The 25,184-nt window shown below is 41.5% G+C and overlaps 1 protein-coding gene across 1 annotated transcript in view; it reads left to right on the forward strand.

Moving 5' to 3' along the window:
- PEX14 (peroxisomal biogenesis factor 14) overlaps window positions 1-25,184 on the forward strand; it is a 66,769-nt gene that overhangs the window by 39,344 nt on the left and 2,241 nt on the right. The window contains exons 4-8 of the mRNA XM_036396267.2: window positions 12,601-12,723; window positions 18,814-18,899; window positions 19,505-19,607; window positions 20,849-20,946; window positions 24,051-24,142. Of these exons, the coding sequence (XP_036252160.1) occupies window positions 12,601-12,723; window positions 18,814-18,899; window positions 19,505-19,607; window positions 20,849-20,946; window positions 24,051-24,142 (502 nt within the window). The remainder of the gene's footprint in view (window positions 1-12,600; window positions 12,724-18,813; window positions 18,900-19,504; window positions 19,608-20,848; window positions 20,947-24,050; window positions 24,143-25,184) is intronic.

Below are 25,184 nucleotides of genomic sequence, written 5' to 3' on the forward strand. Positions count from 1 at the left end.
ATTCTCATGAAACCTGAGGCGCTCTGAAGTAAAAGCTGTTGACTTTGTCAAGCCGTGCAAATGTGCATTGCTTTTAGCAAGACAATAAAGGGTAAATGGGGTGATCTCTGCTCCTGCAGAGAGGTCAGGTGGTTAGATTACACAATCTTCTAGAGCATCTTGCAGCAAATACATGGGTTATATTAAAAGTTGCAATCATATCATTTTTTAAAAGTAAATTGCTGACCTTATGCAGTGGAATCAGCTTTATTGAATTTCGCCAAAAATGCGTTTATAATCCCCCCACCCCTGCATACACATGATATTCATGTCCTTGCTGCCCATGTGGAAATGTCCCTTTTTACGGTGATAAAATTAAATTTGTCTTTGTCTCTGCCTTGCCTCACCTTTTAAGATTCCATCCTTTAGAGACACCAGTGGATATCCATAGCAGAGAATGAAGATGGGCAATATCCCTGCACGGCTGGCTGGCTGATTGTGAGCCAACTACCACGGAACAAATAAATAAGCATTTCACATTTAGAGGACAAATCAAGCTGAGGACAGGTATAATATGGGTATTTTTCTAGGAGTGTTGTGGCCTTAGCATAGGTAAGAATTTGTTTTGACTTGGAAGTACCTACACTTTGCTTCTGGATTTTTTCTAATTGCTATGCAATATAAAATGTAAAATCCACTAACAGTTGTTGTGTTGCTCGTAGTACTGTGTTACATGCCCTTCTTCAATAATAACTAACCATAAAACTCTCTGGGCTTTGGCCACCTACAGCCTCCTTCCTGAATTCACTTGAGAAAAAGGTGTTACACAGCATGCTCAAGAATTTAACACACCTATTTCCCATATTTCTATGCCACTTTGTTTGCATCTTCAAAGTACTCTACAAATATTGGCTGACTAGGCTTGTGACACCCTTTATGAAATGGCAAGATTATAAGGTTAATTTAAAACATTTCAGATTACATTTTTTCATCTTCATTAGACCTTTATATTCTTGAAAGAGTTTGCAAACTCCACATTTTAGTGGGAAACTGAAGAATTTTAGGTGGGGACACTGAGGCAGATGTATTAACAGTTAGATCTGAGATAATTCTGACTGCCAGCCATAGATCTATAAATACAACCATACCGTGCTATATTGTCAGTGTGATGTACTGTATAGAATTTTCAGTAAAATTACTTAAAGCATTTTCATGTTTATCCACCATTCCAACCCCAGCTGCTTTGAGGGTTGGTGGAAGAGGTTAAGCTGGTTTTATTCAATAAAATCAACACAAACCATCTAAGTAAATGAAGGGTAGATTGGCCTTTGCAGTGTTAGCCTGGATCCCTTCTTACAGCATCCCCCAGCTTGTGTTTTTTATGTAGTGTTTAAAAGACTGTTGCTCAGAGGTACTGGAAAGAATATCAGAATATCATTACTCCTGCTCTTCAAGTAACCAGGAGAATGCAGCTGTTAAACTCAGGATATAAAATACATGTTTAAAAGATGACTCTGTATGTGTTTAAAAAAGAGAGCGAGAGAGGATTCAAGGGAACCAAAAAATAGCAGGTTCCATTACTGTAATTAAATGGCAGCATTTAACCTATCAGGCCGTTGCGTGTATGTGAGAGACGAGCGGGGAGCTGCATTTGAAATGATCTCTGTCTTCCTTGGGGGATAGAGTAGTTAAATAATTTGTTTGCGAGGTGTGAGTTTAGTGTCGGCTAAAGCGAGTGCTGCGTGTGTGTCTCGTGAAGCTGGAGAGCTGAGGGTGGCAGTCAGCACCGGGTGCACTCTCAGGAGGAACACAAGCTGCTCTTGCCCATTTGTTGGCTTCTCTGCACCCAGGGCCTCACCTGCTCCCACATATTCCATCATAAAAGGAGAGCTTTTTCCATGCCAGGACACCTGAGACAGACAGCAGCAGCAGTGAAAGAAAACCAGGGAGGAAATAGAGGAAGAAAAGAATCAGAGTCAGTTTTGTGAGCTTTTTTCCCAGTGGTTGCTGTAAGGGCTGAGTTGTTGCATGTGGCCGTTGGCACTCAGGAGTCTGGGGGCTGTGGCATCCCTGGGGACCAAGGACGAAGCTGCTGCTCAGGGATCTGCCCCTTAAGCAGCACATCAGTGTTGTCCCTGTGCCTGGCACGGTGCCTGTGCTTTGAGACTGGAGTGCAGGGCCACGTGGAGAGAGAGGGATCTGCTGAGGGCAGCCTTGGCCCTTCATCATTGACCTGGGCCCTGAACAGCCCTTTGGGCAGACCTGGACAGTGATGTTGGTCCTTTTTGGCATCCCAGGGAGGAGACACAGTCTTACATAGTGCTCAGAAGGGGTATCTTCCCATTTTTATTAACCCCCTTTTTATTTGTACAGTGATTCCTTTGTTTAGGAATATTTCCTAGCCCAGGAACTCCAAGAGCTATCTTCATACTTTGAACTGCTTCAGCTGTCTCCCCTAGTGATCCGACTTGTGTTATATTGCAGGAACATGGCCCTGAGTGTTTCTTAATGTTCACTCCAGTTTCTGTGTGAATTTTGTATAGCCACTCCCATTTTAATTCCTGGGCTGGAATTTTTGTGATGCATTAGAAGACAACAGACAGTGTTAAAAATACAGATATTTCTGTATTTCCTATTGAATATTCAACCCCAGTGACTGGATTTTGAGGGGAGCATTGGGCTAAAAGGAGACCAGAGACACGCCCTGTATTTTAGCACCCAATCAAAGCAATGCATGAATTTGAGTCCTTGATGAGATTTAGAAATCTGAAACTATTTCCATAGACGATCTACCAAAAAAAAGGTTTAAATATATTATTTGAATAAATTATTTGTTATGTGCACTCAAGTGCATATAAGGCATGTATAGATTCTCCAACCTGTCAGTCTTCGCACATGATGATTGTGCCAGTCTGAAATGTTTTAGAAAAGATACAGTGTAATATTATTTCTCTTTCACAGACGTAGAAACTGAGGCAGATGGAGGTTAAATGGCCTACACAAGGTCAATAGCAAGGCTGGGAATAGAACACAAATGTGTAGAGGCTTTTTATTATACTAATAAGGAAACTCTGGAGGTGTGTTTGGCATGGTAATCGGAACCCCAGAGAACTAGAAGCAGTTACTGTGTTCTGTGCATGTCCCGAGGGGGCAATGATGAAACTCCTTTCCTACCTTACCACTCCAGTTCTCCGTGTGTGGTCACCAGAGTTTTTACACCACTTAACCTCGTTATTTTTAGTATTGTTAGCATTAGTCGTCCTTTGGGCGTTTAATCCAGGCTCTTTAATTTTCTCTGGAGCCCTGAAGAGGCCCTATGGAAGCCACAAGGGGAGAAAAAAAAGCAATAAACAAACCAAAAGATGAAAAATGATCTTTTGAAACTTCTTCTATTTTGTTGACTTGTCCCCTAATGTTTTTTGTCTTTGTTGTTCTTTCATCCTGAAGGACCCTGCTTAAATGTCTAATCTTGGTTTCTTAAAAGTTAATTTACTATTGTTTCTTTCTTCCCCACCCAAGATTAACATCCTGTGTGATGACATAGATGGCTGTTGTCTAAATGGATGTGATGTAACCAACAAAATTGTGTAGGGTGGGTGGAGAAATATTTATATACTTGTGTTAAAAATTACAAAGTAGGTTTGTCTTTTAAACAGAAAGTATTTCAACACTGTTACTGGCAGCATCAGCCTTTAATTTTACAGGTGGCTACCTTTCTAGTAACATTCAGCAAATATTTTAATGGCATGTAAAAAATTTCTGAAAAACAGAATAATGAGGAACGAGGGTGATTTATAATCTGTAATGAATTCTTGCTGACGTTGTCTTTTTATAATAGTGTAGTAGCATCTCTGCCTTTCTGAGGGAAGTGCAAACCAAATTTGCCTGAAACATTTGTACCATAATAATCAAATATGTAGCATTTAGATGTAATTTTCTTAATTCAACTTATCTTCTTAGTGTGATGTTACCTGACTCACAGTGTCTAACACTAATTCCACTTTATAGAAATTGAGTTACAGGAGCCAAGATGCTCTGTAAGGTTGTGAGAAAATGCCTGTCAGAAAAAGGCATGTGCTCATGGCTCCACACCCAGTGTTGGTTTCTTTACATTTCCATGTCTTTTTCCATGCACAGTTCCATGTATTTTTACATGTTCTCAAAATGTGCAGCTGTAGCTACGAGTTCTCCATGCTCCCCATAGCAGCTTCCTGGCAGAGGGAGTGTCCAGTGTGCCCTTCACACTGCGTGTTCATTGTGTGTTCTTCAAGCACTCCAACTTCATTTATAGACACTTAATATGATTTTTCCTGTGATGACTCTGTACAAATGTGTTTGTTTTGTTCCTTTCTAAAGTTTAAAGTAAAAGAGGAAATAAATAACATGGAGAGAAGTTGCTCTTCACACTGCAGTTCATCTTCGTCTGCAGAGGCTGCTCTGTGACTGGTTTTGTCTAAGGTAGAAAATAGCCAGGTGCTCTGTTAGTGGGTTTGGGGCAATCAGTAATTCCAGAGTAATGCAAGGAAACTGAAATGGTGCATCAGGACAGATTTCCCCATTCTTATATATAAAATAAAGGCATCCTTCAGATATTCTGAAAAATCTGGTTAAAAATTTCATAGAATGGCTTGAAATTGTTGTTCTATTACGATTGCTTTCTTATGAATGCTGATTTTGGCAGAAAGAGTGGCAGGTTCTCGAATTGCAAGGCAGCCCAGTCCAGTAATCCCAGATCAGCAGTGACTGATCCAGAGTTCCACGTTTGAGATCAGACCTGATGGAGTCTGTGTTCACCCCCATACCCCAGCAAGGCCTGGGGATTCTTCACTGCTGTAACAAAGAAGTTGGAGTTACAAATGTCTGGGTGACTGCAAATCCCCCCTGGCCAGCTCCTTCTGGATCAGCATTGGAATTCTTGTGACATGCTGGTTCAAGTTGTTGGAAATACAATTTAAAATCGGTGTTCTGAAGGTAAATCAAAACCAAACCTCCTGTATTGCTGGTGTTTTACCTTACTTGCATTTAAGACCACCTCTGGCTTTCTATTTAGAAGCTCCTAAAGATAATATCACAGATCAAAGAGTAGCCAAAGGCTAATCATTTTGTTATTATTGCTCAACAAGCTGCTTAACAAAATATATTTTGTTCACACAAAATAAATGGATCTGAAGCACAAATGTTTTCTGTCACTGCTGCTATTAAAACATGTGGTAAGCTTTATAAGCTATGGTAGTGCATGGGTTTCTTAAGGGCCATGTATCAAACTGGGCTGCTTTTGGAAATGAACATGGAGAAGAAATTAATAATCTTTCACCCTTACAGAACGTTTCATGTTGTAGTTCCCAATTTAATAGGAAATTGCATAGGCCTGATGTGTACTCTGGGCAAGTGACTTCATTTTGGAGTGCAGGGTTTTTCTTTGCAGCCTGTCTTTCCTTCACACTGCTTGTTGGACGCTTTGGGTCTGCCTGCCTTCTATGGTCTGCACAGTTCCTGGCCCCATCCCTGCCCAGTGAATGCCTTTTGGGATCCCTGAGGAGTATAATGATCCCAATAATGAGGATCAGGAGCCAGCACTGTGAGACTTGTTTCTCTGCAGGAATAGCAGCAGCAATTTACAGGTCACAGGTTGGCTGTGCTTGGAAATGTACCTGTTTAGTGTACCTAATACTTGTTTTCTCTGAATGCCTGGTCTTATTTCTAGGGAGTTGTCAGTTGTGGTAACGAGTCATGACAGCACTATGGTTACTGGAGTAGTGTCTCTTCCATTAGCTGGATTTTTTGATCTCTAAGGGCTCCTTTTAAACAGATGTCAGAGCCCTGGTTATGGACTATTCTTGATAAGCTACCTTAGAACTGGTATCCTGGCATAGTCTTCAAAGCCTTCAAACCCCAAGTAAATACTAATTTGAAATAATTTCAAATATGCAGAGGTTTTAGCTCTTATGTAGTGTTCTCACATCGTGAACTGGCTGAATGTTTGTCCTGTGTTTCTGTGAGGCTTCCAGGTTAGTCACACATGTTGTGTCTCCAGCTCTAGCCATGCAGCAGGCAAGTGGGCATAATCTAACAGTGTCCACCCAGAGGAGGCTTTACACAGCTACTGTGCTTATGCTCATGTGATGATAGAAAGGAAAAGCTGGAGGCAAGAGACCTAAAAATAAAAATAGCACCATCACAGATGATGAGAAAATAAAATCTCCTTCCATTTTTAGGAGAGGTTTTTATTTATGTTACAGAAAGGCTTGTTTCTTCTGTCTTTTTTGCTGATCATGGTTTTTTGAGAATGATTCTGTAATAGGCAGGTCTTCAGAAGAAGGTACCCAAGTTTGAATTTATTCTGTGGTTTTGCATATACTTGTTTGTGTAGGAATGTAAATGGGTTTTGTACCAAAACTTCTGGTTCTGTAGTTCAGGTCGGTGAGGACTTCTGGACCTGTCTTGCATGATTTAGAGTCATGTTGCTATCTCCTTTTTTTTCTCTATTTTGAACTGTTTGTGGAGCAAAAATTATACCTGTTGAATTATGCTGTCTGCTGCCTGAAGATTTGTTGCAGATTAATTGAAGAAAGAGTGTCCAGATCCTTTGGGGCTGTGATAGCACTCCATCTGCTGGGACTTGGGCATTGCAGAATCCCGAGCATGAGTCCAGTTTTCGTCCTGCATGTTGCTCCTTGAATTCTCCTCTTAGTGCCTTGACCCCTCAAATGTACAGCTTAGTATTGGGAGCTTTTACTAAAGGTATCTCTTTCTTTCTTTCTTTCTTTCTATGGAACACAGATAACATACTTCATATAGGCAAGGAGCTTACTTTACATTAGAAGAGGAAGACCTGACCTCTCTTGCTGCAAGTGAAACTGTATTTTCCCTGCCTTGAAACTACCAGTGAAATGCATTTTGGACTGACTTATAATGCTGTGATTTATGCTGTGGTATGCTTTGTGATATTACAATGTCCTTTTGCCTTTGTGTTTGATTTTCTCCCCTCTGATAAATTTTACTGGGTATTTACCCAAAATGCCCATAGGAGAGTGAGGCATTCTCCCTGCTGTTTGCTGCCTCAGAGAAGGAATCCCATGGTTTTTTCCCCTCCAATTAACCTCACTGCAATTTCTTTCCCTCCCCCCCACCTTGTTCTGAAATAGTGTTAACATGGGAGATATTTTTAAATAGAAAACTGGAAGAAAGCGTATTTCTTATTCTTATGTATACATGTTACACACAAATGTGAATGAGTGACCAGAAGCACCTTCTTCATTTTCCATTTTGAGCTTCTCATACATATAAAACTGAGAAGAAAAGTTGTAGTACTTGTTCTGTTTCTTCCATTCCAAGACATGCTAAGCAAGTCACTTGCCCTTCTTTATTCAGAGTGAAAATACTTTGATCCAGTTTTCTGAAGACAATACTCATTTCATAAGAATATTTAATCAGTAGAAAATAGAGAGGATTTAGTTTGTTTGTTTAGTATTTAACCAAGTGAATAAAGCAGATTAGGGGAAGGGGGGACACTGGACCCATAAACAAGGTGATATATAATATTTTTTTTCGTTCTCCTTTTAAATAAATACCGATCAGCTTTATGTTCAGAGACAATAGGAGCCGTTGGCTTAAATTTGCAGTTTACTGTATTTATGGCTGTAATATCAAGGTGCTGCCGTCGTAATTTCATGCCCCAATGAGAAGAGCAAGGTCGAAGCAAATGCTTCCATCGGCATCTGCTAACACACTAACTCATAAACAAGGCCCGGCTGGATCAGGTGGCACGGAATAATACAGGCTAATGAAATACAGCACAGCTTTCCATTACTGTTAGTTTTTACAGTGTCGTCATTACGTGTAATTTATGTTTAAAAAATTCAATTTTATACAAGGCTCTGGGAAATAGGGGTCTGCAGGTCACCCGACGACTTTTAACGGCTCTGAGAGTCCTTATTGCACTCTACTGTTCCAACAAAATGTTAATAATAAATAATAAAAAAAAATCCTCTTTTACTTTTTCTCTGGTTTGCATATCTTGCTCTGTCTTTTTAATTACAAGTGGCTGAGGAGAGTTTGGGGCTCTGTATGATGTCAGGAGTTATCCCCTTTGCTGGTGCTCCCAGAGGGGGGTTACTATCTGCTTGCTTTTCTTTTGTCTGTCTATCAATCACCCAGGATCCTGTAAATGGAGTAAACACAGCTGAGGAGAGGGAGATACTTAACAACCTCTCTCCCAAACCCTCACCCTCTGACATTGCCCTCCTCTCCTCCATTACACTTCATTTTATTATAGACTCCAAAAAGCTTAGCTAGGAAGAGAAACTGCTGCTGTGTTTGTTTATTTATTTATTTATACTTGTTAAGCCAAAATACTTTTTATTTTAACCTTTTCAGTCCTGGCTGACTCACTGTGTAATTCCTAGCATTGTTCTGTTAGTCTGATTTTCCTTCCTTATTTTAGTGTTGTGCAGCTGAGGTTAGAGCACCCTTATCAGTTCTGATTGCTGCTTAGTCACCCTGATGGGTTAAAGTGTATCATGTTTCTGAAAGATTGCACTTGCATAATTAACAGTCTCGTAGATGAATAGAGCTGTAAGAATTCAAAGCCCTTTCAGCAACTTTTCGAATTACTTTTATTTCTGCATTTCTCAGCCTGACAGTTGAGACCAGTCCATGTTCCTTTGATGTGTGGGTTTCTTTGCTAAAGTTTGAGCTGGAAGTGCAGTACGAGGATGTTTACACTCAAATGCAATGTCTCAGTGTAAATTGAGGGGAAAAAAAATCAGAGTGATGTTTTTGAAACCTTAGGTTGTATTCAACTATTGGGTTGGGCTCAGCCTCGTGAATGACCATGTGTGAAAGAAAATAGATCAGGAGACTTTGCCTTTTTGACCTTTTTGAACATTGAGCTCAGCACAGAGTAGGACGTAGGAGACAGATTTGATAACAGTCACCCAGCCCTGCATGTAACTGACTGAACAGGTGGAATCATTAGTCTGGATCAGATCCCAGAAGGATTTTATGATGATTCTTTTAAAATGTGGCCATGTTCTTTCTGAGCAGAGTTGACTCAGTGGCTTCCAGGAACAGAAGTGTAATGTCACTTCAGGGTGCCGACCGGCAGATCTTCCTTTTAGTCCTGTGATACCAGGCACTAACCTCAGGTGGGCACGTAGTTTGTTGTAGATAAACAAGTTGTCCTGTCCTACTTTGGTTTTGCCTTCATAGAAAGTGTGTGGGAAAAAGCCAGCAGTGCCACCCCCTGCCCCTCTCCTGCCTTTTGTCCCTGCCGAAGGGTGCGTGGGGGCTGCTTCAGGGTGGCCTCCTGGAGTGGTAATAAAGCTGGCTTTGGAAACCCACAAAGAAACTGAGTTTTTCCTACCACCTTTCTTTGTTATGGCAGAATTCTTAATTTCACCGAAACAGAAATGTCTCCCCAAAACTGATGTAGCCTTCAGATTGTGAAAATCTTGTGTGAATTACTGGACTGAGCAATGTAAGGGGGAATATAATGAAGAAAAATATATTTTCAGTGCATAGGATGGGAAAAGAGTTGTCACTAATATGCCAGAGCCTGCGTCAGAAGGAGAAAAAGCAGTGGCTCATCTGGTTAAGTTCATGGAAGGATTTTACATTGCAATTATTGCTACTGTGCTTTGACAGAAAATAGGTAAAACATCTCCTGAGTTTTGTTTTCTGTCTGCCGGAGGTTCAGTTCTGACCTTGGAGCACTTCTCATGTCTCTGTCTCACCTCTTCCTCATCTGTGAAATAGGGGTACCAGTACTGTAAGTACTCCTACTTCAGAGTGCTCATAAGAGGAACAATATTTTGATGTACATAAGGTCCTTAAATAGTAAGAGATACTATGAAAGGACATAAACAGACAGTGAAGTCTTCAAACTTCTTGTACAAAAGAGCTCTTTAATACAGCACCCAAGGTGCAGGCACCAAGAGATGCTTGTGACGATCCATTTCATTCTCTGGCTTGCTCTGTTGCTGTGTTTGACTACAATTTACAGAGGCTGACTGATGCCTGCACATTGAGTGGCAGCAGTGACAATCAAAAAACAGGGTCAGCAAGAGCCTTTGAGTGCAAAACCGTCAGGGGTGCTGGATTATTCAAATCAACACCCTGAAGCCTGAAAAGGAATTTTTAAAACTTTGTGAAAATTGTGACTAATTCTTTGCAATGGCTGTAGGTACTGTAGAGGAGTGAGAAGGCTGGCTGGGGGAAGGGAGCAGGTTTGCATTCTGTGGGGCTCTGAAGACAGTTTCCGTGCATCCTTCTCCTCAGCTCAGTCCTTGCTCAGTACCCTCTGCGGTTAGATTATTCCTTGCAGATAGCAATCAACTGGAAGGAAGTGTGTGTCTAATTTGCATGAGATTATTTAAAACAAAAAAAAGGTCTGCATTAGTCAGGGTGATGGTAAACAACGCAAAGAGATGCCTTTTATAATATAGCCGTGGCTCAGCTTTCAAAGCCAAATATAATTCACTTACAATTGGCAGTTTCCTTTATTGTTCCTTTTAACCTTTTGCATTCTGCATGGACTTGATCTTACTGCAGCCGCAGAACAACAGAAATGTTTGTTTTCCAAAGTGTTGGAAAGTGGATTTAGAGCAATTCCACTGTTAGCTGAGGTGATTTTCTTGAGATACCTGTTTGGGAGCTGTACTAGACACAAAGCCCCAGTTTTTGTGACACTGCTTTTGCATCCAAGGGCAGTGGTATTATTTTTGGGTTGCCAATTTCCTGCTAGATTAGAACAATGAATGAACATGGATACTTTTTCATGTTATGCAGTGATAGGACTGTGATAAAATAAAGCAAGATGAGATATTGGAACAGATGACCTAGATCTGGCTTTGAAATTCACACTTTTGTATGTCATTAATACATCCAAGTTGAATAATTTGGGCATGGAAAATTCATACTGTGTGCATATATAGGTGGTGAATTTGAAAAAAAAAATCATTCCAAAGGGAAATGTGGTTAAGTTAGCTCTAATTGCCTGAGGAGAGCCTTAGAATATCTGGTCCATTTTTGTTACTGTGTGTGAGAAACGATCAGCATGAAGGCAGGTGTATTTCTGAGTGCAGAGATGACTTGTCATTACTGAGTGTCCACCGTGCAGACTTATTCCATATATATGCTTAAGGAGTCAGCTCCAGGACTCCCTTGATCTTGAGGCCAAGATCACAATGCCTTAAAAGCATCTTGTCCAGAGGAAAGAGGTTTTCCAGGTAATCCCAGTCTTCTCCTCTGATATTTAAGAAGGGATGTAGTTGTGATGTTCATCCTCTGTAATATTAAAAAGCTAGGTTTTTTAAAGTATTAAGTTCAGGAATTTCATCTACCAGCAGTGCTTTATGGATCTCAAGCAGGGGTGATTGAGAGAAAGTATTTCCCTATTTTTTTCCCAATGCTGTCCCGTTCATTCGATTTTCCTCATTTTGCTCAGTCCCTTCAAGAATCATGTGAGAATCAAGTAGTCTGCCTCTTATTTTATAAATCTCTTTCCTTAAATCCATATTCTCACTTCCCTCTTCCTGAGTGTTTTTGCCTGCCCTGGATGGATGGTGAAAGGTCCCGAATCCCCTCACATGTTCCTCATAGCAGGGACACTGGGTTTTTATGTGCTTCTGTGCAGGAGAGTAAATGCTACACAGCTGTCCAGCTCTCACTTCATGATTGCCATCTGAGTACTAAATTCTTTTTCTGGAGGATGTTTTCTCTTGTTGGAAAAAATAATCCAGCTGTGCTTCCTTCTTCAGAGATGCTGGTCATGGTGAATCCTTTAGCTGCTTTTCTTTTCCCCCTTGTTGGCCAAATAGTTTCCATATGTTGTGGCCAATTACAGATGGTCATCGTGGCATTTCCTGATGGCAGGAGTCACTGCAACAACATGTACCATGTGTGCAGTGTTACTCCAGCTCAGTGTGAAATGAAAACCAGGCTGCCCTGGGGCAATCTAATCATGCACCAATGGGCCGGGGCAATGCTCAGCTGAAAGTTGGGCTTGGCCTTGTTTTGATCTGTTTTGTTATAGTTTTATTTCCTCCTTACATTCTGTGTCCCATTCATACTAATCACAGTCAGTCCCGATTTTTTTTCTTTTTATTTCTGCATTTGTCATAAAATAAAGCAAATTATTCCCGTCTTCGGAAACGATCTAGACTAATTAGTCGTCTAACCCAATAATTAGTTTTTTGTTTCCCTGTCTGTTTTCATGCATTATTGTTAGTTTTTTCCCCTCTTTTTTTTTTTACACCATTACAGATTAAAATGAGCCACATTTGCAGTTGATGGTATCTTTTTTTCGGGGGAAGAATGGAGAATTGCAATAGAAAGCTACTTCAAAAGCAGCAATAAACTCAAGGATAAATTAAGGAAATTGAATGAGCCACATTTGGAAGCAGCGTTGAGGCTAATATTCTGTCGCTTAAGGTTAAATTGCAACAGAGAAAGAGAGAGGGAGACATTCCAGTGAATCCAAAATTGGGGAGGCATTACTGCTCAAGTCAGTGCCAAAATTCTTTGCAGCTTGAAAGGGTTCTGCCTGGCTTGAGAATTTAATTATGTGTGCATAAAGTGGGTAAAGGTGCTAAACTGATTTCATTTCCTCTGCTCCCCCAGGCCTGACAGATGAAGAAATCGACCTGGCTTTCCAGCAGTCGGGCACGAGCACGGATGAGCCACAGTCCCCAGGTCCTTCCACACACCCGGTGCCAGCTCAGCCTCCTCACCCCGTGGTGTATAGTAAGTGCCACTTTGAAAAATACCTGCTCCCAGTTGCTTTCTGCTGTGATTCCTGCAGCCATTCACAGATTCCTGTGCTGCATCCTGGATTTCAGTTCAATGATGACATAGTTTTTGTCAGAATCAGACACCAAATGTTATTTGAATGCACTTGGTGGTTGCTGATGCCTGTGACAAGATCATGTTACACAAGGAAAATGAGATACAAATGATCACTGTCTACAAACAAATGTCATCCATACCAGCCTGTGACACCTCTTGACCTGAAGGTGGAAAGTCAATGCAAATTAGATTCTGACACACTGTCTCCCCTTCTCAAACTTGGAAAACTTTTCTCTCTGATCTTAAATAATCCGAGGTGACAGCAGAAATTCTGTGTAGACTATGTGGATATGACTGTATGATTTTTGTGTACAAAATAGACTCTCAAAGAAATTGTAGCATCCCAACATAATCTGTGTAGACTCAAAATTTACATATATATTTGCATTTTAAAACAAACCTCGCAAAAAAGTATCTAAGCTCCAAACAATAAAAACCAAAGTACACACCATTAAAAATCCATCAAAAGAAGCTGTTCAGCTCACATGTGTGTCTGGTAGTTTGAAAATCACTTCACTTACCTGCCAAGTATAAAGAATAGGATTTTGTTGCTGCTCTTAAACAGCTCTATGGCAGATATTGACTGATGTAACACTCCACTTAGAGCTGTGTATTAGTTTATGGCACAGGTTTGCTATTGCTGGAGACAATACTAGACTCACTTTTGGAGATTTTAGCTGCTCTGATCTGGCACAGTTTGAGACAAAAAACTTTTGTGACAATAGTGGGCTCAGAACCGGAATATTTCTGGCTGTTGTATTGTTTGTGCTCGTGAACTCTAGGCTGAATTCTGCCTCCTGGGCTAATTCCTGTCTGCTCTAGTCCACAGAAAATGCCAGGAAAGCAAAATCTGCTGTCAGGCTGTAGAAGCAGGGCCAGATCCCTCTTGGTGCTGTCCATTGCTCATTCAGATAACTCTTACTACAACCTAGTACTGGAAGAGTTAATTTTCCCTTATTTCAGTGTTCCACTAGTATGAGTAGAGCAGGGAAGAAGCATGCAGTTCAGCCTGGGAAACACCGTCATCACTGTTAACCCTGGCAGCTTTATCACTCTTTGGTTGTTTTCCTTTTGCTATTTTGGGTTTCCTCAAAGCAGCAGCTCCCATTTTCTTCTTGCTAGGTAAGAATCTTAACTAAAATTTCAACATCAGAATGTTCCCAGTAACAGCTTGAAAGAGAATTTTGAACGTATGAGTCTGTAATGCTTGGAAATCAAAGGTGACTAAAAATACCACCAAATAAAAGCCTTCACAGAGATTCTGATTGCAAACTTGTGCTGTAGCTTTGTGATCTGGTTGGTGCTTTTTAAATAATTTGAACCCAGAGCTTTTCCCTGGGAGGCAGTCCTTTTCAGCAGCCCCCAGATTTGGGGAAGGGGTGACAATCAATTCATTAGGTACTGTTCCTTCCCACTCTAGCCATTGGTAGTAGACCTTCGATTTGAGCTTAACCTCTAAATGGATCCATAAAATGAATAAATAGCTGGACATACATGGTATTTGTTCCACCAAAATACTTGTTTTGATTACTAGATTGATTTGATTACACAGTTCTCATCTGTGCCCTGTTCTAGTTCTTGACTGGTGTAGTCCTGGTGGGTGTTAATGATGGATCTGTCTTTGTTGTCTTCCTATTAAGTGCTTTCCATGGTAGCAGAACTGCAAAAGGAATATGTGTATTTTTCTAGGCCTGATGGATAAGACTGTGCAGTGGCTCAGTGCTCCTTCAAGGTGTGTTGTTTGCTGTAGGTTATTTTATCAGTTGGATGCTAATCCTGTAATGAATACTCCTGAATTGCTCCAAATCTGCTTCAGGACAGTTTTTTCTGTGATAGTTTACTAAGCCAGTTTATCTTTCACAGTCTTGTCAGGGGCTGCCATGTACAGAGGAAGATAGATGCTACTTTTCCTGTCTATCTGTTATGCTTATCATCTCACAGAGTGCTTGTGACACTGAGCTGGAATGCTGCTGGAGTAGAAGTTTGAAAGAATATCTGAATGACCAGGGGGACAGAGGGGCTGCTCAGTCTCTACATTGACTTGGTGATGGCAACAACTCACGTTGAAGAGCTTATATTGAAAAAGACTGCAAGCTGTATTTGCCTTCCCCAAAGAAGACATTGAGTTTCTTGTGAAGCAACATCTGATCTGCTAGAGTTTAGGTCTTCAAGACCTGAACCACTTTGTGTTTAATATCTTTGCTTCTTTTTAAGGTTTTTTTTTTTTGAGTAGTTCTGACACCTCTACACAAAATGCAGAATGAGGAGGGTTTTGTGCTGAAAACAGAGGCTTGTGTTTTAAGAAATCTCATTTCTCTCTGCACCCTCTTCCCACAAGGTGTTGCTGATTCATGTTTAAAAATTACACTGGAACTGTGGGTTACCAGTACAGAAGTTCAGGATGGTTCAGAACCTTCTCAGGCATTTCTTCAGCAGGAATGAAGCAACAGCCAAGCTGATGATGTTGCCAGTAATGCAGGTGTGAGATGCCCACTCCTGTGAGTCACAGCAATAAATCCTGGGTACCCCTTTTGAATTTGCTTCCTTGATCTCCTGCTGTTGCCACCACAGTTTGTTCTATTTCTTAAATTCATAGCACTTAAATACTTCCTTTTGTACAATTGAACTTAATGTTCTAATGTTTTATTGGAGGTATCTGTAATTTTTATATATACTTCCTAATTCTTGGAAGAGTTAACAAGAAAAAAATCCACTTGTAAGCCATCAGAGTAGCATAGGTTTTGTATGGTGAACCCCTTCTGGTTGAAGAGAAAGTATAAAAACTTCTTTGGGGAAGAGACAATAATTAAATTTCTAGTATTTTAGGTCAATACCATCTCTATCACTTCTCCTCTTGTTCTGAAGGAGTAATTCCTTCTCTCCAGTTTGTACTTTTGCCAAGAGGTGTCAAAACTGCTTTAAAAAAAAGCTTAAAGAAAGCTTGAATTTGATTAATATAGAGAAACAAGACTTTGCCTGACTGATAATAAAACTGATAAATGACATTTGAATTACTTGTAGCAGTAATTTATTACATAAAATATCTTTTATTTGACATGCGATTAGTTGCTGGAAGCATCACTCAATCTGACTAGTTTAAACATGCTCTACAATGAACCCCCAGTAAAAAACCAGGGCTGTCTGCTATTGGTGTTATGAAATACACTAATCCAGCAGTGAGGACAAAAATCTGACTTTAAATATTTAAATGATTAATTTGTTGTTTGTGTTTTTGGTTTTTTTTACCTTTCTAACCCATATAATTACAAGGAAACTCAGGGGAGTTTCTGAGCAAGGTGTGCAAAGCTGCCTGTTTATCATCCAGGTATTGTCTGTGTTGTTCCCCATGGTATTTATGGGCTCCATTTATGGGGGTTTGTGCAGATTTTACACCTGCTTAAAAATCAGCTCCAGTGACTTTTTTCTTGACATTTGGATTTTCTTTTCCCATCCTTGTGTCTTCATTACGTGGCAGTCTGTGGAATACAGGCTGTTTCCTTGTACAATTAAACTAGAATCCAAACTCTTCTTTTTATTCCCCCAACACCTTTCCATCGATTCACTGTTTTCTTTTGGAAGATCACATCAGTTTCTACAGTTTTAAATCTGGATACTAGTGAAGCTAACCTTAAGTTGGATGCACATGGCCTAATTAGTTGCTGTTAGGAAAGTTAATTCTTAGGTGAATGGGGATCTTAAAAATAGTGTTTATTCTGGAAATGCAATTTACAGTGACTGCTGGGGAAATTAAATATACTTAGCAAAACCACAGATTTATATCTGGAGAAAACATCTGTGTCTCTTCCATTTGACTTTTGAAGGTCTCTTAGTAGAATGGTTTGTTACTTCTGCAGTGTCTAAAGTAACTGGGCTGTCAGTGCTTTTTCACTTTGTCTGAGTTTTATTTGTTTTACAAGTGGAGAAATTGAGGATATCCAAACAGTCAGTGTGAGCATGGAGCTTAAAATGAAGAAACCCCTAAGTCTCTCTTCATGCTTTAGATTAGATAATTGCAGAGAAAAATAAAGGTTGGGTGTGGACTTTAGGCAGAGCTGTGACATTCTTGGTAACATGGTGAAGTTGCTGTGGTCAGTGCAGAGCCTTTACTGCATCCCTCACTTGCTCACTTCTTCTCTCCACCCCCTGCACTTTTTTTTTTTTTTGTCACAAGACAGATTTCACACATCTCTAAAATGAGTAAAATGGCATTTCAGCTTCTTGTCTTTATAGACTCTCTGAACTTTAGGAAAGATCATTCTGGTCCCTTTTCATTAATAATGAAAACCAGGGGGCAATAAAATGTTCTTAGCTCAAGCATTATAGGAATGGAGGGAGAGATGAGTGAGGTGAAAGGGCAGAGTAGATGGATTCCTACAGGTGTGTCTCCTTCCTGCTCAGAGGTCACTGGAGCTGGGAGGGTTTGGGACAGCCCATCAAGGACAGCCATGGGCAGGATTCACAGACCCCTGAGATAATTACCCTGCACAACAGCAGCTCAGCCTGGAACACGTTGTGTTGTCATAAAAGGGTATTTTTAGTCAGAAGTTCAGGGGAGAGAACTGGACAAACCAAGATACCAGAGTGGCAGTGGGGGCACAGCACAGAGGGGAGAGTGGGAGAGATGGCTGGGGTTCACAGCAAGATTAGCAAGAGATCATTTTAAATCCTGACATGTACACAGCCAGTTACTGCAGCTTAGCTGACGTGTGTTAACTCATTAAGTTAAAAAGTTATGATAATTTGATCATGTGCCTAAGCTCCAAAACTGCAACTGCAGCAACCCAAAATACTCCTGGTGACACTATTCACCAGTTCTGACAGAGATGCCTTAATTTGTTCAGATTTCTAGCCAGAGGATAATTTCAGCTAAAATGTAGCAAGAAGCTCTGAGAGCCAGTGTTTGGGAGTCAGACCCAGATACTCCTGACCCTGAGTGCTGGGATTAGGGGTAACTTTTGGAATGAAATGCCTGTAGAATTCAGCAGCAAGCAAAGTGGCAATAGGTGAGCAAAGCAGAAAGGAGACCAGAGGCACCCATTTCAGCCAGTTAAGCCTCCTAAATTGAGACTTTGGAGAACATAATGCATTTATGAGACATTGTAGTCACATGTAGATTTGGAGACCACACCGGTCTCCCACCTCACAGTTCTGCCCACATCCTGCCATTGCACTTTAGGCAGATCATTCTGCATCCTCTTTATTATTAAAGAAAACCGGGGGCAGTGCAGGGTTCGTTCAGTGAACTGTGAGGGAGGTGACAGGATAAGTCTGCTGGAAAACTGCAGGGATCTTCTGATCTTGCTGAAGGAGCAGGGCATACCATATCTTTGCTTTCCTCTGTGGAGCCTCTAGGCTTCTGTGCACAATTGTGTGTTAAATACATCAAGCTTTTATCTACTTCTTTACCTCTCTGTAGATACTTAATTGCATATTTTCTCTCTGCTCTTTATGTGTGCTTTGGTCCCTATTTGTAATTTAAGCTCGAAAGACACTGGATCCTTCCTCATTGAAATGGTCCATAATTGCTGACACAGTTTTCATAAACCCATTTATTGCCCTGATAGATTTCTCTTCTTTCTTGAAACACTCCCTTCCTTCCTTCCTTCCTTTCTCCTGTACTCTTCTGGGTCTCTGGTTCTGTCCCCATTTTCAAAAATTATGATACTGGAGAACAATATCCAGGTAAGGAGTTAACCTTAGCTATTAGCAGCCCCAGAGACAGTTACCTGGGTTCAGAGTGCCTTCTACAAGGAAAGAGGAGGGCCAAACAGCTTGATGGACCCTCTTTAATTGCTGCTGTGATTTTTCTCCCTGTGACACTGCAAGGCCAGAGTCAATACCAGAGGTCTGGCCAGCTCTTTAACTGTCCTCAGCCAAAGGCCTGCACACTGTGTGTTAATCATTACTCTTTTCTCTGATAAAATGGATGTACAAAAATGTTGTCACCTGCAGTTCTGACTATGATTACGTCTTGATTCTGAACTTTAGGTCCCCCTGGCTCCAGATGGCGAGATTACGGGGCTTTGGCTATCATAATGGCAGGAATTGCCTTTGGATTCCACCAGCTCTACAAGGTAATAGGTCCCTTGCTACTCCCACACTGTACTCTTAGAGAAACTTGTGTCCAAATGCCGATGTTGGTTCCAAGCCAGTGAAGCATCTCTGTTCTCACTGGCACTGCCATTGGTATATTTGAGAAATGTACACACTTCACATGAAAATGCAGAGTCAAAATGTGGCAAGCAAACAAAACTAGCTTTTAGCTGTGGATCTCAAACTACTAGCAATAAGGTAATTTCCATTGCTTATTCTCTGGTTGAAGCTTATTCTGTTCCTAGGATGCAGCTGCAGAAGGTTCCATGGTAGCTAGAGGAGAGTTGGGACCTATTATGTCCAGCCCACCCTCTTCAGGGGCAGAATGAGGCAGATTTCGTGGCTGTGTCCAGACTTAGGAACTGGTTTTCAGTACCCTGACAAATGTAACCACAAAACTCTTCTTCTCCAACTTCTTTTAGCACTTGCTGTAGAGGGAATTTCTTTTCTCAGCCAGATGTGTGGATAAATGATCGCTGTGATAAAGGCTGAGATTTGGGGGTGGGATTTGAGGATGTTTCAGGTAGATTAGAAATAGTGCTTTGCACATCGCTGTTTCCTGAAAAAGTTTTTGTACTCCATGCAGAAATACCTGGTCCCTCTCATCATGGGAGGCAAAGAAGACAGGAAACAACTTCAGAGGATTGAGTCAAACATTTCTGAGATGAGTGGCAGTGTGACACAGACAGGTAAAGATTAATGACTCCATCAATTCACCCCTCAAAGCTTTTCTCCCTGTATCCTCCATTCTGCCAAGACCCCCACCCTTTTCTTTCCCTCCATCTCCACTTTATGTGGTGACTTCATTTATCTGCTCTGAGAATCTGTTCACATTTGCAAATGAAGCCGCCGTCATTTCGGTTTAATTTGAAATTGCTTGTTTACTGTCGGCACGGCCTCAATTAATTATGTTTTTACGGAAAGGCTCCCAACCTCAGAATATTAATAAGGGGAATAAAATGACAGCCTTTCGGAGGGCTGTAAAGTTCATTTTTAATTTCTGCTTCTCTGATGTTTTCAGGGGCTTTTTTTTTTGGTGGTTTCTCCCCACCTTCCATCTGAAAATCCGAGGAAGGGTCAGGAGAGTCTGTAATTACTGTGCCTCTCTGACCTTAGCCACCTTCTATGTTATTGACTCTATAGGGTGTCTGTTCATTACCCGAGGCCCTAATGATGGTCTGTTACCTGTCACACCAATAGAGTTTTTAATTTTATTTATTTTATCAGCTTGTTTACTCCCTGTAAGCTTTGGATAAAGTGCCAAAGTAGAAAAAGTTCTACAGCTGGGGTCCAGCAGAAGTTCTTCAGTGTTTGTTGGGGTGTAGGATAACAGGGTGCTCTCTTGAAATAACAGGGGAAAAGTGCAAAGTATATTCAGCTGGGATGAAAAAACTGTGATTTTCAGCAGTAAGTTTATAAAAATATTGGGGTTGAAGGAACTAGTAGGTTGAGAATGGGAGGATGCTAATTACACTTTTCATTGAAGGGTGAGAAGAAAAGCATCTTTCATTTCTCATGATACCCTAAGGTCAACCCTGAGAGCAGCCTCTTCCCAGACTGGAGTTAGCCCCAGTGTTTGCCTGCAAGAGCCCCGAGATAGATAAATGATACAAACATTGTGTAAGTTCAGGGAGATGTACAAATCATAAACCAATATAATTAAAAGGGAGAGGTTTTAGACGGATATACTGTGGGCTATAGACATCTATACAATGGAAAGATAAACTAGAAATACTGGAGGTTAGATGCAGTGCAGGTAGATTACCCGTAGTGCAAATAAATCATATGGATTAAAGTGAGCAGGCGGACATAGATAAATTAAATATAGTAGGAATAGAGGCATCTTTGTAGCTAGACAGCAGGAAAGGCGTGGGTGAGTGTGTATATGTGGATGTATCTCAGTTTAACTCTTCTGCTTTTTCCCTTGCAGTGACTCAGTTACAGACAACCTTAGCAGCTGTCCAGGAGCTGCTGATCCAGCAGCAACAGAAAATCCAAGAGCTCACCCAGGAACTGGCTGCTTCTAAGGTACCAACTTCTGACCCTTCACCTTTAGAGCATTGTCAGTTTTGGAGCGTGCGTGGCTTCTTTTGTGGGCACATGGAAAGCTCCTATTGGGGTCACAGCCCAGCCATCAGCTCTGCCATATCCCCAAACAGTTTCTCTGCATGTGACTTCTTCATGGGTGATGTGGTCAGAGCACTGGATATGAGAAGGGTACTCACAGAAATACATCTGATTTTGGAGAGGGCTTTACTGTTTTGGATGAAGCTCGTGTGTCTGAGGCCTCAGGTCTGTTCTCAGCTCTGTATCTTCTGTGCTGCATTTGGGATGAAATTATTGTGGAGTTAGTCCACTGACCAAAAGAGGCAAAGACAGTGGTGCAGAGAATTTTTTTGTGTATGTAATTTTACATGTTTGTATTTCTCCTGTATTTTGTACATCCTGTTGAGCCAAACATACACTTGAAAGACTGTATTTAATCCACTTGTTCAGATCCAGGTAATAGCCAAACATTCTTACTATTTGGCTCTTGTTTCAATGATTTTGGTCAGCTGAGTGTAACAGGTGGCCCCATTACAACCCTGTTAATGACACACAGTGACCCATTCTCCTTGACTCTTGACTTGACCTTGGCAATAAAACCATCAATTCTGACTAGTTTGTGTTGTTACATGTGTAAATAAAATAACCACTTTTAACCAAAATTGATTTTCTTTCTGGCAATGAGAATTAGTGCTTTACTCCTTGGCCCAAGCATTCTATCAGACAGGAACTGTTGATGTGTGAGGCAGGGTGAATGTGAAGCAGTCACATGGAGATGAAGTCTTCCTTTGACTCACAGACTTGGATGGTTCGAGGCCAGGATTGTTCACAGTTATCTTGTTGTGTTCTCTGTACAGGGAGAGTTTTCTGTCAAATTCTTTAGGCAGTGTTACAGCCCTTTACCTGTAGCAGGAACAGTTGTCTTCTCCCTTAGCAGACTTTAATCTGATGCAGATCCTTTGATGGTGTGTGACTGGTGGGCCACAGCTGACTCTGTGCTGTGCACACTGTACAGGAGGAATCCCTCAGTGGCACAGCTGTAAATGCAACCATGAAAGCCAGTTTATGGTCACAACACTCTGCTTCAATTTTCCTTGGGAACTGTGGCCTGACAGTGGCCTGGAGCCAGTCCGGAAATTGGAAAACTGTTTTCAGGTCTTAAGTGTTAAGATTAAGAACACATGTTGAGCTTTAAGAAGGAAAAAGGCCATAAGTCTTGGTGGTTTAGAGAGTCTTGAAGAAGTTTTCCTTCCCCCCTCTCTACCCCCTGCACTGAAATGGTAGCACACATTGTTATGATATCTAAACCTCATGTGTACAAAGAAAAACTTGGGCAACCCCACAAACCAAAGAATAAAAGCTGTGTTTTCTCAGCTGTAATGTAAGTTTTTATATCTGCTTTTCAAACTCCTACTGGCATGCTGTAAAAAATTAAAAAGAGGGACTTTAAGTAATTAAAAAACCTACATAAAAATTCAAGGCTTGAATTTTCTACAACTGTTTTTAAAGAGACTGGCTAAAAAGCCCCAGATGTCAGATTTTATTTCTAAATCCTAGGCATCTGGCACCATATGTGTTTTGGAAATTTGAGTCCTTTGCAGGCCAGTGAGTGGAAATCACTCCCTTGTTGATGTGCTGCTGTAGCTTTCAAGGTCTTAGAAAGCCAGAACAGTGGCTCCTGGATTCTTGCTGTCTGAGGGCTGGGAGTGTGAATCCTGAGGGAATGCATCTGTGTAAAACACAGCTACTACAGCCTGAGCCTCTCCCAGCCCTTTGGGTTTGAAGCCCAGAAGTCACTGTGAGCAGTGCTGGCTGCAGGGTTACTCTGCAGTAGCTCAAGTCTGTTTAAGAGTAAGAACAAGCAGTTCTGGCTACATCTAGTGGGAACTGCTGAGGAAAAGTTTTTAATTGTTCCAATTCTGGCTTCCTTTGGTGATGAATTCATTAGAACTATCTCTGCAGTGATACTCACCAGTGTGTTTGTTCCCAATGGCTTTTAGCAAAAATGACTGTGGGGTGTGCCAGGCATGAGTATTCTGTGGTCTCATGGCTGCAGGATGGAGCAAAAGGATGGGTAATCATAGATCATGATCTGTGCTTAGAAAACTCCCATTTCCCAAGTTCCCAAAAGGGTTAAAAGAAAGAGTGCCATGCTGCTGTCTGCAGCATGTTATCCTCAGTTACTCACTCTAATTTCTGCCTGATATCCTGTGGCAATTCTGATGCAATTCTGACAGCAGCTGTACCAGGCTTCCATGAGTTACTTATCCCCCCAAAACTGCACTCATTGCCTTGAAATATCCAAGAGACAGTGCCTAGTCCAGCTGCTTCTGGAGGTATGACCTGGTAACTCAAGCATAGACCTAATTCTTCAGATCAAGTAGGGAAAATGTTTGCAACTTTCAAGTATGTATTTATCAGCCCACCTCTAAATGCCAGACTGCAGATAATGGATTCTTTCTTTCATGGTTTAGGAGAAATGAGCAAATGGTTTTAAAACAGTTGTTGATATATAGTATTCAAATCTGCTGCCTCAGCTAAGTTCAGTCACATGAAGGAGTAAGGGACCTGATTCAGTGCAACTCCCACTGCTGTTCAGGATCCTAGTTCTAGTTCTTCTCTAGAAACCATTCAGTAGGTCAGTGCCAAATGATTCGTCTCTCTATGTATTGTTATGCTGGTGGAAAACCTCCAGTGTTGGCCCAGCTGTGCCTGAATTCTCACAAATGCTGGCCTCCTGAAGAGAGAAATGCCCCCATGAGATGCTTTAGCAATGGTTGTGCATGGGAGGCAGGACTGGAGACAAGATGAATTAGTCTCCCAAACACAAAGCAAATGTTGAATAGTCTTGGCACCTTGAGACAATTATTATTTCTGGTCATCATGAGGATCTGTTCAAGTACTTCTTAGTGTGGAAGTTGTTTTGCTCAGATCTGAGAGATTTGAAGTGATGGAGCTTATGTATGTTATCCACTGGACTGGAAATTCCCACATGGGAGCAGAAGAACAGCATAGGAAAAAGTGACATTGCTGAACTATCTTGCAGTTCAGATACTGATCTTTATGTCTTGCTTTTCATGTTCTAGGCCACAACTTCCACCAATTGGATTCTGGAGTCGCAGAATATTAATGAATTGAAATCTGAGATCTACTCTTTAAAAGGACTTCTCCTGAACCGGTATGGATGCAATGTGTGAGCAGACTGTTGTGGGGGAAGTGCTGCTTTCTGGGATTCCCTCAGTCATGGAGAAGAAAGGCATTTCCAACAGGAACTGCCTCTACATCCTGTTCCTGCTATTTTAATAAGACCATTTTGCACTCCACTATCACTTTCTGTTTGCAGGTCTCAAAATGCTTTTCAAAGTGGCCTTAAATCACAGAGTCCTTAGGGTATTGATAAGATTTTTCCTTTTTGTTTGCACTTCCCCCACAGTCAGGATGCCTCTTATCTAGTTTGAGGAATTGATGGCATCTGCACCTGTATTCTGTTTTAGAAAGTCACTTCTGGGTGCAGTTCAGCTGCCTTGCTCATGGTCAGGGCATAGCCAGGATGAAAAGAATCGTGCCACAGCAGAGCACTCCCAGAGCACGGGTGAGCTCAGCCCAGTGGCTGCTGGTGGCTGCAGCAGCAGGGGAGGTGAGAGCAGCTCCTGTTCCCACTTCAGTCTCAGGGAGGGCAGTGCTGAGTGTGAGCACTGGGTGCCAGAGAGCTGCCAGCTTTCCCCTGCTCTGCTCTTGTTGATGGCACTTGCCAGCTCCCCTGAGGGGCATGAGAACCCCTTGGCACACAGCAGACCTTCCTCGGACACATCTGCAAACTCCCACAGGCAAGGATGCATGGGAGTGCTACATCAGACATGCTTTTGTGCTTTGCCCTTCATGATGGATGACTCTCTGAGGGCACCAGTGCTCCCCTTGCACTTACATTTGTCCTGTTTGGCACATGGGATCTGCTGTTAGTACTGCTAGTATCATATCCTTAAAATCCACCTGGAAAGGACTCGGGGCCAGCTTTCCAGCTGGTGCAAGCTGGTATGACTCCATTCAAGTCAGAGGAGCTGAACCAGTTTGTGGCAGCCAGGGCCTGGCCCAAACATGTCAAGTGCATGCTGGGACTGGGAGAAAGGCTCTGGATTGCAGTGAGCCAGAATGCAACAATGGTGTATCACAGTGAGGTGAGAGCCAGGTGGTGAAATTCCCTGGCTCAGGCACCTGGTGTG

This window comes from Molothrus ater, chromosome 23 (genome assembly GCF_012460135.2).
Source record: "Molothrus ater isolate BHLD 08-10-18 breed brown headed cowbird chromosome 23, BPBGC_Mater_1.1, whole genome shotgun sequence".
Classification (NCBI taxonomy): Eukaryota; Metazoa; Chordata; class Aves; order Passeriformes; family Icteridae; genus Molothrus; species Molothrus ater.